General features: G+C 43.7%; 1 protein-coding gene across 4 annotated transcripts in view; it reads left to right on the forward strand.

Moving 5' to 3' along the window:
• Nucleotides 1-1,193: 1,193 nt before the first annotated feature.
• Ralgapa2 (Ral GTPase activating protein catalytic subunit alpha 2) overlaps nucleotides 1,194-12,442 on the forward strand; it is a 259,063-nt gene continuing 247,814 nt past the window's right edge. For all 4 annotated transcript variants that reach the window (XM_055602595.1, XM_055602598.1, XM_055602597.1 and 1 more), the window contains exon 1: nucleotides 1,194-1,497. In XM_055602595.1, coding sequence (XP_055458570.1) covers nucleotides 1,392-1,497 — 106 coding nt within the window. In that variant the 5' untranslated portion in view covers nucleotides 1,194-1,391. The remainder of the gene's footprint in view (nucleotides 1,498-12,442) is intronic.

Here is a 12,442-nt window from a genome sequence, read left to right on the forward strand (position 1 = left end):
TTGTTTTTTTGTGGTTTTTTTTTTTTTTTTTTTTTTTTTTTTTTTTTGGCTGAATAATATTCCCTTGGGTATATTTTTATAGCCATGCTATTTTGATAACTCTAAAATAGGACTTACAAGAACTGAGACGTTTGTGCATGCCGAGTTTTTGTGTAGGACCGCTTTACCATTTTTATTTATGTAATGAGTTTATTGGGTGCCTGTAGAGATCAAACAAGGATGTGTAAATTCCTGGCGTTTCCATCCACCAGAGAAAAAGACACTTGAGTTGTCCCTATTTGGATGGAAAGCATGTGACTCTAAGCTGCCAGCTTAGGTACTTGCTAATAAGGCCGAAATGTCAAACCTTAGGTGATCCAGAGCCATAAACAACTCTACAGTCAGTTCTCTTGTAGGGAATCTTTTGAGCATTTTCTACCCTTAAAGTCTTGCTTCAGGGAACAGGCGTCTCGCCTTAAAAAGGATATTGGCCCCAGAGTCAGGTCCCTCAGGTTCTATTTTTGGTTACTCGATTGCTATGAGGTCTTGCACAACACAGGGGCATGCACTTTCCACAAAGCGAGAGGCAAGACTGACCTCTGCACTTGAGGCTGGGTTCCCAGGGCCTTGGGGACTGGCTGGAGCGCAAGCCCACCTTTCTCTGACGCCAAAGCAATTTACTCCAATGTGAAATTAGAGCTCCGATCTGGGCATGGCACAAGTGCTTTGTCTTGCCCTTTACTGTGAATCTAGAAGTAAAAATCTAGAACTAGAAATAGTTCAAAATTTAAGAGTTCTACAACTTTCTTACTTTGTGCGTGTGTGTTTGTGTGTGTGTGTGTGTGTGTGTGAGAGAGAGAGCGCGCGCTCGCGACAGAGACAGAGAGAGAGAGAGAGAGAGGGAGGACTGTAAAGGAGGCTGTAGGAAGGGAAGGATGGGGGTAAGAAAAGAAGGTGAGGTGTCAGCACAGGTGAGGCGGCAGAGGGAAGAGTTCCGAGTTTCAAGGGCACTTTTAGGACTTTGAAAACCAGGTCGCAGAGCCTTATCTTCTGGGGACTACAGTTCCCGGGAGCACTTGCGGCCCACAGAGGGGCGGGACCTCGCACTCAGCCCACAGAAAGCAGCAGCAATCTGATTGGCGGTCACTGCGCAGACTCGGGGTTGGGCGCGCGTCCCCGCGAGGTCTCAGGCGCTTAGAGTGTGTGCGGTGAGCTAGTCCGGGCTGCGCGCGTGCGTCGCCCCGGCCCCGCCCCTCCTTCCTGGAGCCGCCGCTGAGGCAGAGGCGGCGGGGCAGCCGGGAGGGGGGCGGCTGGTGGCCGGAGCTGCACGCGCTCGTCCCGACCCTATGCAGTGACTCGTGCGGCGCAGGCGCCTCTTGCCCCGCCGGCGGGGCCCGGGCTCCCGCGGAGGGATGTTCTCCCGAAGGAGCCACGGGGATGTGAAAAAGTCCACGCAGAAGGTGCTGGACCCCAAGAAGGACGTGCTGACCCGCCTGAAGCACCTGCGGGCGCTGCTGGGTGAGGCTTGGGGCGCGCGTGGGTCACCTGCCGGGGGTCCAGGTTCCACCCGCGGCGTGGGCCTGGCGGGGTTTCACGTCCGAGTGATGTAGCGAGCTGGGGATGGTGTGCATCCGACCTCCGTAGCTCGGATCGGGACCCTTGAGGCATTGTTCCTGAAGGCAGTGGGTTGGCCCTGGGCGCTGCCCTGTGGCCCGAAGTGTAAACTTAGCCAAGATTCTTATTTGGGCACCTAGCCTCGGGTAACCTCGAAGCCAGGCACAGAGGTGACTATACCCTGTCCTCTCCAGGAAATAAACCCAGCACAAGTGGCGCGGGCGAGAACACACACACACACACACACACACACACACACACACACACACACTTAAATTCTTGACAACTTGGGTTAAACCAAAACCTCACATGGTTCCATCCCAGACTTAGTTGAACTGTCGTCTTTCTCACCCACTCTTCTTTTAAAATGTTATTATGTTTGAGTGTAAAACTTTAGATAGACCGATTCCAAGTGATCCCAGAATAGAGTTAGATGTCATTTCTGCTCGCCTGTCTTTCTCCCTTTTAAAATTAATCCTTTTGTGGAGGGGAGAGGGTCTAGCTGATAGCGTTTCCTTGAGTCCTTGGTGTGAAGGGGGTTCTGCTCAGAGGAGCGAAGGCTTTCTTGAGTTCTGGGAGGCTGCTTCTCCCTTATAACCAGAATGACAACCATCCAGCCTCTGAACTCGCCTTTTTATGGCCTGCAGGGTGGAGGTTCTACAGAGCCCAAGTGGGTCTGGAATTGACCTATGATGACTTGAAAGCTCACCCCTGTGGGTGTGAAGTGGCCACAAGGTTACCTACTGCTGGTGATGTGTACCTTGGCTGTGTTATTACCTGGTTCTAGTTCTGTCTCTGTCCGTCCTAACTTTTGTTCAATATGGAAATACTTTTACCTGTCTATGGACAGATTTACCTGTATTTGGGGGCCAGGGAAAAGACATATATCTCCTACATGTATTTACTGTTGAAATAATAGTAATAAAAATTAAAAAGCAAACAAACAGAACCAGTTTTAGACCATCTGTCACTTGAGAAAATAGGGCATAAAGAATTCATTTTATAGGTGAGAATTTTAAGCATCTTGTTAATGAGATTAAAAGTTGCTAATTATTTCTATTTATATTGTGTAAACTATCTCTGGGTTGGGAACAGGCCAGTCAACCAGCCAACCAATGAACCAACAAAAATCTAAAACCCAAAACCATGATTACCACCACCACCACCAGAAACAGAAAAACTACCTTCCTCCCAACACCCCTCCCAAAATAAAACAACCTTCCCCCACAAAACCCACCAGGTTTTGACAAATGACGTTACTTACTATCTCAGATTCCTGGAGATTATACTTAATGTGTTCAGTTTATAATGAATGTAAATCAGCTACTGTTAGAAGGATTAGTTTCTGGACTTTTGAAAATCCAGAATGTGGTGTTCTTGATAAATTGAACTTTCTCCTTCCTGTAGTGAAATGCCCAGGCACACAAGTGCTTTGTGTTGCGTCCTTAGTATCTGATTAGCTCCTGCTGCAGGGGCGTTTTTGATAAAGGAGAATTGAACAGTATTTTAAGGCATCTGATACTTTGGAACTTTTTCTGTGCTGAAGAATTTAAGCCTTTGTTCTGACCAAGGAGGCCAAGATTAAGTTGGCTACATTTTATAAAAACAGAAAACCCAGATCAGACTAGTTTCTTAGAGATTACACTGTCCTTGTTGCCATTCAGAGAAAGTGGATACTTTCAGGTCTGAGTATCCCTCCTTTTTCCCTTAGGTGTGTGTCTCCTTACAGCTGCAAGTAGCAGGAATAGGCTGTGAGCCTGGTCAGTGGTATCTCTTTATGATTTTATTTCATTTTCTAAGTGTGTGTGGTGTGTGTGGTGGGCTTTGTGCTAGTGAGTCAAGTAACCACCAGGCCAGTAGACAGATCACCTGGGGCTGGAGCTCCAGGTGGTTGTGAATTGCCCTGAGATTGAGTACTGGGACCAGAGCTCAGTACAAGAGCAGCAGGTGCTCTTAACCTCTGAGCCATGTCTACAGCCTGAATCACCTTTATGTGTGAAATATAATAGCTTTATTATCACTCAGAGGTAAAATTTGTTTAAAATACTGTGTGTACTGTTGAGTTTTTCCGTATTTCATTGAGAATACTTTTGAGGTTGATTATTGCCAAGTTTACGTTATGTATTACTGTGATCTTTAACTGTAGGGGCTCTATTTTCTTTTCTTAAATTTGAGGAGTTTTGGCCATAATAATTATTATGAACTTTTGTTTTATACCTCTTGTTTGAAGACTTTAAAGAAAACTAGCGCATTAAAGTATTAGTTCCCACAACATCAAATATCTTATCTGGTAATGACCTTTTAAAAAAGACAGTGTTATTGAACTGAAAAATAGGAAATAAGTCGATATGAAGGTAACTGAAGGGAATGAATTTAATTAGTATGCACGTTATGTCTGCATTTAAATTCTTATTTTTCCTGTATGTGTCTTCAGGTGAAATAGGCTGGTACTTTTTTCACATATAAGGATCTGGGTTTGCAGCCAGTCACTGCCACTTGTAGCTGCACAGCTTGGGCCAGTACTTAGTCTGCCCTTGAGCCTCAGCTGTTGCTCTGTCAAATGGATCTGGTAAGGTGAGGATACAAAATGTAATGGCTTCAGTTTGGAGCAGACATTTACCAGATTCTTCTTTATTGCTTCCTTCCCACCATTGATAGGACACATTTTATGGTATTTTCTCCACCCTTTTTTATTTTAGACAATGGTAATGACTTTATTCTTTTTTCATAAAGGGACTGTAGTTCAGACTGCTTGTGGGGAAATGGTTGACTATGAAGAGTAGAATATATTTTAGGATTATGATAATGACTTCAAGTCAGTGCTGCCTAGATAGCTTGTCCCGGCTAAATGTTTTAAATTAGTTCTCACAGGGCTGTGTCTAGATGGTTTGTATGTATCACTGGCAGGAACAAGGAGCTGACTTAAGTTCTCCTTACACTATTTCAATCATCATTGGGAAAGTAACTGAATAAACCAAACAGATGCCACCCACCCTGCACACCACCCCGGAGTATTACTGTAATGCTCCAGCAAACACGTAATCCCAGCCTTTGGGAGGTTAGGGCAGGAGGATGAATGTTATTTCAGATTGCATAGAAAGTTCTATGTCAGTCAGGTCCATAAAGCAAGGTCCTGTCCAAAATCAAATAAAAAAAATTTAAGGCATATATATAATTTAAAATTTTTTAAAGTACATTTATGACACAAAAGAAGCAAGTGAAGTTAATTTTAGTGTTTTATTTAACCTAGTGTATTAGATGAGCAGGTAGCAGTAGAGACTAACAAATAGCTCTACAGTACTTCTTCAGTGTGAGCTCTGCGAAACCCAGTGTGTGTTATTCAGTCAGCACGTGTGTGTCCTCATTAGCCACATTTCACACGCATAGTAGCAAGAGATGGCTGGTGGCTACAGCTAGTAGGTCTTGAATTTGGCAAAGCAGAGGGGTAGAGTAGGGCAGTTCTAGCCAGAAGAGGGAGACCAGGTAGCTGATAGCCATCAGGCAACGGTGCGGGAGAGTGACTCCCATCTTCCTCCACTGGCAATGGGGAGTTGGAGCTCTGGGCTCAGAGGACCCTTGCATGGAGCCCTGTGTAAGTCAGGGCTGGAGGCAGCTATTCTGACAAGCAGGGCCCGAGGCAAACCTGGTGGCCCCATCCGACAGGGTTTGGCTTGCTTGAGTTAGAAGCTCACACATATCTTTAGGTGGGAGTTTGTGTGGACACTTCTTGACAGGCCAGTAGAGAAGGTGTGAGAACTGCCCATCTGACAGGGACACCAGAAGTGGATCAGGAGAGCAGAGACAGGCAAGGCTTCCTTGAAAGGGCTGTGGCAGGCAAGCAATGGGTTGTTGGAAGAGGAAGTCCAGGATGATTGATCAGAGCAGCAAGAACTGGTGGTACTCCAAATGCAGTGGGCTCGCACATGCTGGCTAGAGACTGATCGGTGGAGCTCTGACACTCAAGTCAAAGTGGAGGTCAGCACATGGGCCTCAGATTTGTAAGAAAACCTTTTTTTTTACAAATGTCTGTATATTTATAGAGCAAAGTATAGCATATTTCTTCTTGCTTTAAATAAGGTTAAGTTCACTTGAAATTTTAGTGTTGCCTTTTACTTATGTTTATTTTGTGTGTGTATATGTTACGTGTATGCAGCATATGTGCGCTTTTGTGTGTATGCGTACATACAGAGATAGAGGAGGACATCAGCTGTCCTGCCCTATCGCTCTCTGCCTTCTTTCACTGAGCTTAAGACCCTTATCCTTAAGGATAAGGAATAGATAAAGACAATGGCAGACAACAGAATTTTGCAAAGACAGTTCTACAAGGCACCAAGGAGTGAAGCAGACAGTGGCTTTTGGACTGGGTATGTGTAGACAGTGGGAGCCCAGTGGGATGTTTACTAGCTCTTAGTAAACTTAGAGCTAGTCAGGTGGCCAGAATGTCCCAGGGGTCCTCTGTCTCCACGCTCTTCACAGGTTGCAGATGTATATGCTACCATGAGTGCTGGGGATTTGAACTGGAGTCCTTCATACTCGAGTGTGCAGCAAGTGCTCTTACCCATTAAGCCATCTCCCCAGGTCCATATATATATATATGTGTGTGTGTGTGTGTATGCACACACACACACACACACATATTAGCATTTATTTATTTGTTTGTTTATTCGTATTCTTCATGTTTTATCCCTCTCAGTTTTAGTTCCAAACATTTGTGAGCACTGTGTGCCATAATCCAGTAGCCTAGACTGGTTCAAACTCTCCATCTTCCTTTCTTTACCTGATTCGTTCTGGGATTACAGGTGTGTGTGCCAGCATGCTCAGCTTTTTCCTTTTCCTTCTCTTCCCCTCCCTCCTCTCTTTCACTCCTTTTTCTTTTCCTACTGCCTCTTTTTATCTTCTGATAACTGTAATACCTCTCACACGATCAGGTGTTTTCTCCTTAGAATAGACTTTCCCTCTTCACTTAAGTCAGACTAGTGACATACCCCTTTTTATGGTTTCATGATTGGTGATGGGCACTTGGGATCATGGGAGTACTGTAGATGGAGCTAGGAAGATAGGAGTGGTCCTAGCTAATGATGGGGCATGATGTACTCAGGTTGAGTGTGAAAAGAGGAAGGTCCAAGTGGAATGTCTGGGATGAGATTGTATGTAGGGTTGGGAACTTAATGAGAGGATAGGAAACAATGATTTGATTCTTTATTATGGTGAACTCATCAAATCTCCCTATAGTTATGATGAAGGTAGTGCTCCCACTTCAACCTACAGCAGAGAAACTGAGGCACAGTAAAGTTAACCATTTGTCTACCAACTTTCAGCCCACAAGCTGATATTCCATATTTATAAAGCTGGCCAGCCTAGTGTTGTTTCAAGTTACTCTTGAGGCAGAGACAAGATTGAAAGTTTAAGGCCCCTTGGGCAACAAGTTCAAGGCCAGTCTTAGCAATTTAGTAAGATACACTCAAAATAAAAGTGGAAAAAGAAAGCTAATGTTGTGCTTCTGGTAGTTATCTGATTCAAAAGGATATTTACACATCAGAAAAGATATTTACCCACCAGAGTGAATGTTAATACATAAACAAAATCCAGCAGTTTTTGTCTGTCTTCTGGAAGATCTATTTGACTTAGCATGACAGAAGATTTTTAAAATGCCCCTTCTATGCTTTATCATTCAGTTCATTGGGTTCTGTGTTCAGGCCTGGCAGGTAGTGAGGTGTTTACACAGATAGGGATTCTGTAACTAGGAAAGGCTGGGAACTGTAATTTCAGGTCCTTGCAGGCGTATTTTGATCTCTTTTAGTTGGGCAAGTTAATGCAGAATGACTTTGCTGTAATGTTCCCATTGCTTGTTTTCATCAATCACTAATACATTGTGTCTGTAACCTATAGAATGTAAAATAAACGTACACTTGTATGATTAGTGCCTCTAGGATTCAGGCTGTCTAGACTTGAGAAAGGTGAGCCCAGGGCCATCTGAGCTGAGATGCTCCTTGTGTGATAGCTGAGAAGGATTGCTTTCCAGTGCCTGCTCTGAGAAAGGAGATTCCTGGTAGGCCCAAAATATTTTCTTATAAATATTTATGGTTGGGATTTTTATTTTGTTGATAAGCACTTTATTCCTGGGCAAGCACAAGCACTTCTTCAAGTTGTTTATAATACTGATATTTGGTGTCTATACTGAGTACAATAGGTATAACTGTAGCAAATTATGTGATTTTTTTTTAAAGAGTTGGTATTCAAAGTAGTGGTTGATTCCATTTAAACCTTAATAAAAATATAAAATTACTATACTACTAAATTACGAATAATTAATATATAAATGTAGTAAACAGTTACTTATCACGTGTTATTCTTGATATTTTAAAAATTCAATTTGGGAACTTTGTTTTGTTTAGTGTGTGAAGATATGTGTGCAATTATGTCTATGTTTGCTGTGGATTCAGATAGACCGGCGTAAGAGCAAGGCTTAGGGTTCAAGAGGAGAAGCAGATGCTTAGAGGATGACCTTTCTACACAGGGTTTTGAGCCACACAGTGAGTGGGTAGGAGCTTTGCAGTGATCATCATTCAGGGAGGAACTGTAGCAAGCCTCCAGGAAGTGTCTGGAGTGCTTACAGAGGAAGGCAAGGGCTGGGTTGGGGTATGAATAATAGATAAAGGACTTTGCATGGTGGATAAGGAATAGATAAAGACAATGGCAGAGAACAGAATTTTGCAAAGACAGTTCTACAAGGCACCAAGGAGTGAAGCAGACAGTGGCTTTTGGACTGGGTATATGTAGGCAGTGGGAGCCAAGTGGAATGTTTGAAGCAGAGAAGGAGGATGGCCTGGGAGACACAGCCTCTTCTGAGATTTGAAACCTAGATGCCAAAAGAAAAGCAGTCCTTGTCCATTTGATTTGCTCTGAGGAGGTCCTGGTCATTCATATATATATATGGAAAATATATATCTTAAAGTGACTCCAGAGAGGAAGTCTGCAGAGATGGGGCCTATATGAGCTACAGGGTCCAGCATGTCTATGCTGGCTCCATCCTTGAGCTGCCCAGTTGCAGGAATTGGTCTCATCTTGCTTTTGCTTTAGTTAGCTAAAGGTGTGTATGGGCCTTGTAATTAAAAGAGGGCCAGGTAATGTGCTAGTAAGAGGCATTCCAGGTTGACAGTAGATATGGGGGAGTGTGAATTTCTAATATTTTTTAAGAACCACAGGAATTTGAGTTGATAATAATAAGAGGGAGAATTAATAAGAAGGATGTACTCTGCAGTGGGATGAAGGAGAGGAGGGTTGGAGATATGGCTCAGCCTATAAGAACCCTGGCTAAGCAAGCATAAGGACCTGACTTTAAATCCTTAGCATCCCTGTAAGAGACCCCTAGCTTTGGGTGGAGCAGAAACAAGAGAATTGTTGGGATTGCTGGCTCTAGGTTCAGTATGATACCCTCTCTCAGGGGAATAAGGGGCATGTTAGAGTGATAGGGCACCCAACATTCTTTTCTGACTTTCAAGCAAGTGCACAGGCATACCTTCACACACACACACATACATACATATTTACGTACATACATACATACGTATGTACTACATAGATACACATACACACAGAACATCCCAGAATGAAGGTGGACAGGAAAAGGGGCGTAGTGGGAGGATGCCTCTTCATTGGAGGACAACAGAGATGTGGAGGGAGCGCTCATGCCACACTGTCTTCTCTGGAGGTCAGTGGTGACATCCACTTGAGCCAGCTTTCTTGCTGGTGTGGTGATAGAACTTGGAATGCCACACTCCCTCTCTGTGTCATGTATCCTCTTAAAATAAGGAAATTCGGCAGCATGTAAGTCTTGCTTCTGTTCTTTTTCAGGGTAAAAAGGCGTTCAGCCAGGAGAGGGGAGGGCTGTATAAAATGTGCTTAGTAGAGCAGACGCCACATTGACAGCTCTGCCACCCTATGCCCACGTGCTCTGGGATGGGTGTGAAGGGGCTGCATTGTGGGAGGTGACCTCTGCAGGTTGTGGCCAGGGTATGTGAGGGTCACTGCTTCTTCCCACAGTCTTTCGTGTCACGTAACCTCATGTAAGCTGTTATTCCACAGCACTGACAAGTCTCTTCAGGTAGCACTGGACCCTTGTCCAGAGCTTTTTCTCATGTTCTCTAGCCAATCAGAGTGTCACCTCAAGCCAGCAGTTCCTACTAATCACGGAAGAGGCTTATTAAGTGTCAGTTGTGACTGTCTTGTAGGTACTCTGCAGTGCAAGCTATGTTTATGTAGTGTCAGCCCCCCAGATCTCACAGGTGAGGGGATTCGCAGGGATCCGGAGTGTTATCACAGTGTGAGACTGACTGTTAGATGAAACTCAGAAATTGTGTCTTAAAGTATTTGCCTTAGAGATGCTGTGACCCTTTGTGCCCTTGATACTGTTTCCATCTAGAAGACATTGAATGCCACTTAAAGTCCTTGAAGTCTCCATCGGTAGACATGGACTTTGATTTTGCTGTCAGAGTTATGATTTAGGTAAAAGAAAAATTATTTTGATAAAATCAAAGAGCTCACAGATTGTGTCTTCTGTTTGATGTTTTTTTTTTTTAAAGATTTCTTCTCTGCATGTGCATTGAACAAAGACTGTTCTGCCAAAGACACACAAAGTGGCACTACTTGTGGTCCACTGTTGAAGTGCTGAGAATGTAGGGATTTTGCTCCTGCTGCATACTGTGTGATTGACTGGCAGTTCTCTGCATCTACCAGTTTCTTCGAGTGGAACTTCCCTCAGGCTCCTCACAGCAGAGCAACAAACGCAGCTTCTTTCTAGAGAGCCAGGTGTTGCCAGAGGGCAGCTTTGTCTTGAGGTTCCCCTGACTCTGGCCCGAGACAGCTCTGTTCAGTGTTCTCCTTTCCGCCTCTCCTTCCCGGGGTCAGACCTGCATGCAGTGTGAGGCCTGTGTAGGCCTTCCCCAGGTTTCCTTTGTCTCCCAGACATGTCTCCCAGCCAGTCTCACATGTGTTTAATCTGTCCACTTCTCAGAGAACTCAAACCAAGGCACCTTCTCTTACCCTGTCAAATGTTTTACCTCCTTCTGTCCTGCTGTCGAAGATGCTTCTCTGACAAGACACACACTTACACACACTTTCTCTCTCTCTCCAGTCCACATAAACTGTCTTTGTCCTCTTGTCCTAAAATTATTGTTCTGCAGAGTTCCCACAGCATTTGTATCTATCTCTGGACATTCATGCAGTTTCTTTTGATTCATGCTTCTTGTGTTCTGCCTCGTCTTCCCCACTAAATGAAATGTGTGTAGACATGGAGCTTCTTGCTTACCTCGATGCCTCTTGGTAACACATTTATTTATTTAGAATAATGATGCTTGGGCCGCAGAGAAGTTTCAGCAGTGACGAGCTTGTCTTACTTTTGTAGAGGGCCGGAGTTCAGTTCCTGGAGCACATGCCAGATAGCTCCCAACCTCCTATAACTCCAGCTTCAGGCAGATCTCACACCTCTGGCCTTCATGGGTACCTACACTCATGTGTATATACTCCTTCACTAATTAAACCTAATAAAATAAATTTAAAACAGCACACATTAAAAAAATTAAGAAGTCGGGTACAGTGGCACATGCCTGTAATCTCAGCACTCTGGGTCGCAGAGACAGGGGGGTCTCTGGGAGGTTGAGGCCAGTCTGGTCTACAAAGTGAGTCTAAGACAGCCAAGACTACACAGAGAAACCCTGTCTTGAAAAACAAAAACAAAATAAAAACAAACAAAAAAAGGGAAAAGTTAAAAAGAGAAGTTCCCAACTACTGCCTGTCTTTCGTGCATATTATTAACTCATTTAATGTTCCCAAATGAAACTGGGACATTTTATAGATGAGATAGAGAGAGGCTAAGAACCCCACACAAAGCTATGTAACCAGAAGTGTCTGAACCTAGAGCAGATGGCTCTAGAGTTCCCTATTCATTTAGCAGTTGTATGTCCATCCGTCACAGCTCTGGCAGGCTGTGTGTGCAGCAATGGAAATGCCAGGGTTTGCAGTGTAAGTCTGGATAAGTGAGTTTAAAACAAACAAACAATTTCAGTATGTATGGATTTGAGTTGGGAGTTACTAGCCACCCATGTGGATATTTTAAAAGATTTGGAAGTCTTCTTATCCTAAAGATGATTTTTACTAATGTGTAGATGCCAGCACATACTATTTCAGGCTGTGAGTTAAAGATGATGTCTCTTCCAGAATAGTGCTTTAACTTACCCTTGTGTTAGTGCGTTTATCATCAGAGCAGGTCCTTGGTGCCAAGGAGAGTAGATATAAGAAAAGGAGTGTTTCTGTGGACAAAAGGGACAGGTGATCCATGTGGGTAAACCGTGATGAGGGGTGGTGAGGAATGGTTTGGAGTATGCTCATGGAAACGAAATTAGAGAGGTATTGTCAGATTTTAAATTTATAAAGCTGAAACTGACTGTCCCCTTCCCGAAAGGACCATTTTTAGCTAGAGAGAGAAAATTGTTTTTACAATGAAATAATTGAACAGTTGATAGTATTTTCAACCTGCACAGAAGAGAGAAGAACTGAAGAACAAACTTTTAGGGATTAAATGAGTTTATTTCTGTCTGCTCATATTTGTGACACAAACTCTGTATTCTGTGGACTGTATCTGATAAGAAGAGGGTGTGTTTGGACCAGTTAGGCCTGATGTACTAGAGTTTACACAGAACTCTGAACTCTGAAGGGGAGGCAGGCAGAATGTCTGATATCTTCCTTAGCAGGTGCCTTTATGTATCATATTGCAAATATTTATTTTGGAAAGAATATTTCCATCTCTTACTTAAACACACACACACACAGACAGATCACCTTCAACTGAAAT

Source organism: Psammomys obesus, unplaced genomic scaffold (genome assembly GCF_907164565.1).
Source record: "Psammomys obesus unplaced genomic scaffold, mPsaObe1.curated_primary_1811, whole genome shotgun sequence".
NCBI lineage: Eukaryota > Metazoa > Chordata > Mammalia > Rodentia > Muridae > Psammomys > Psammomys obesus.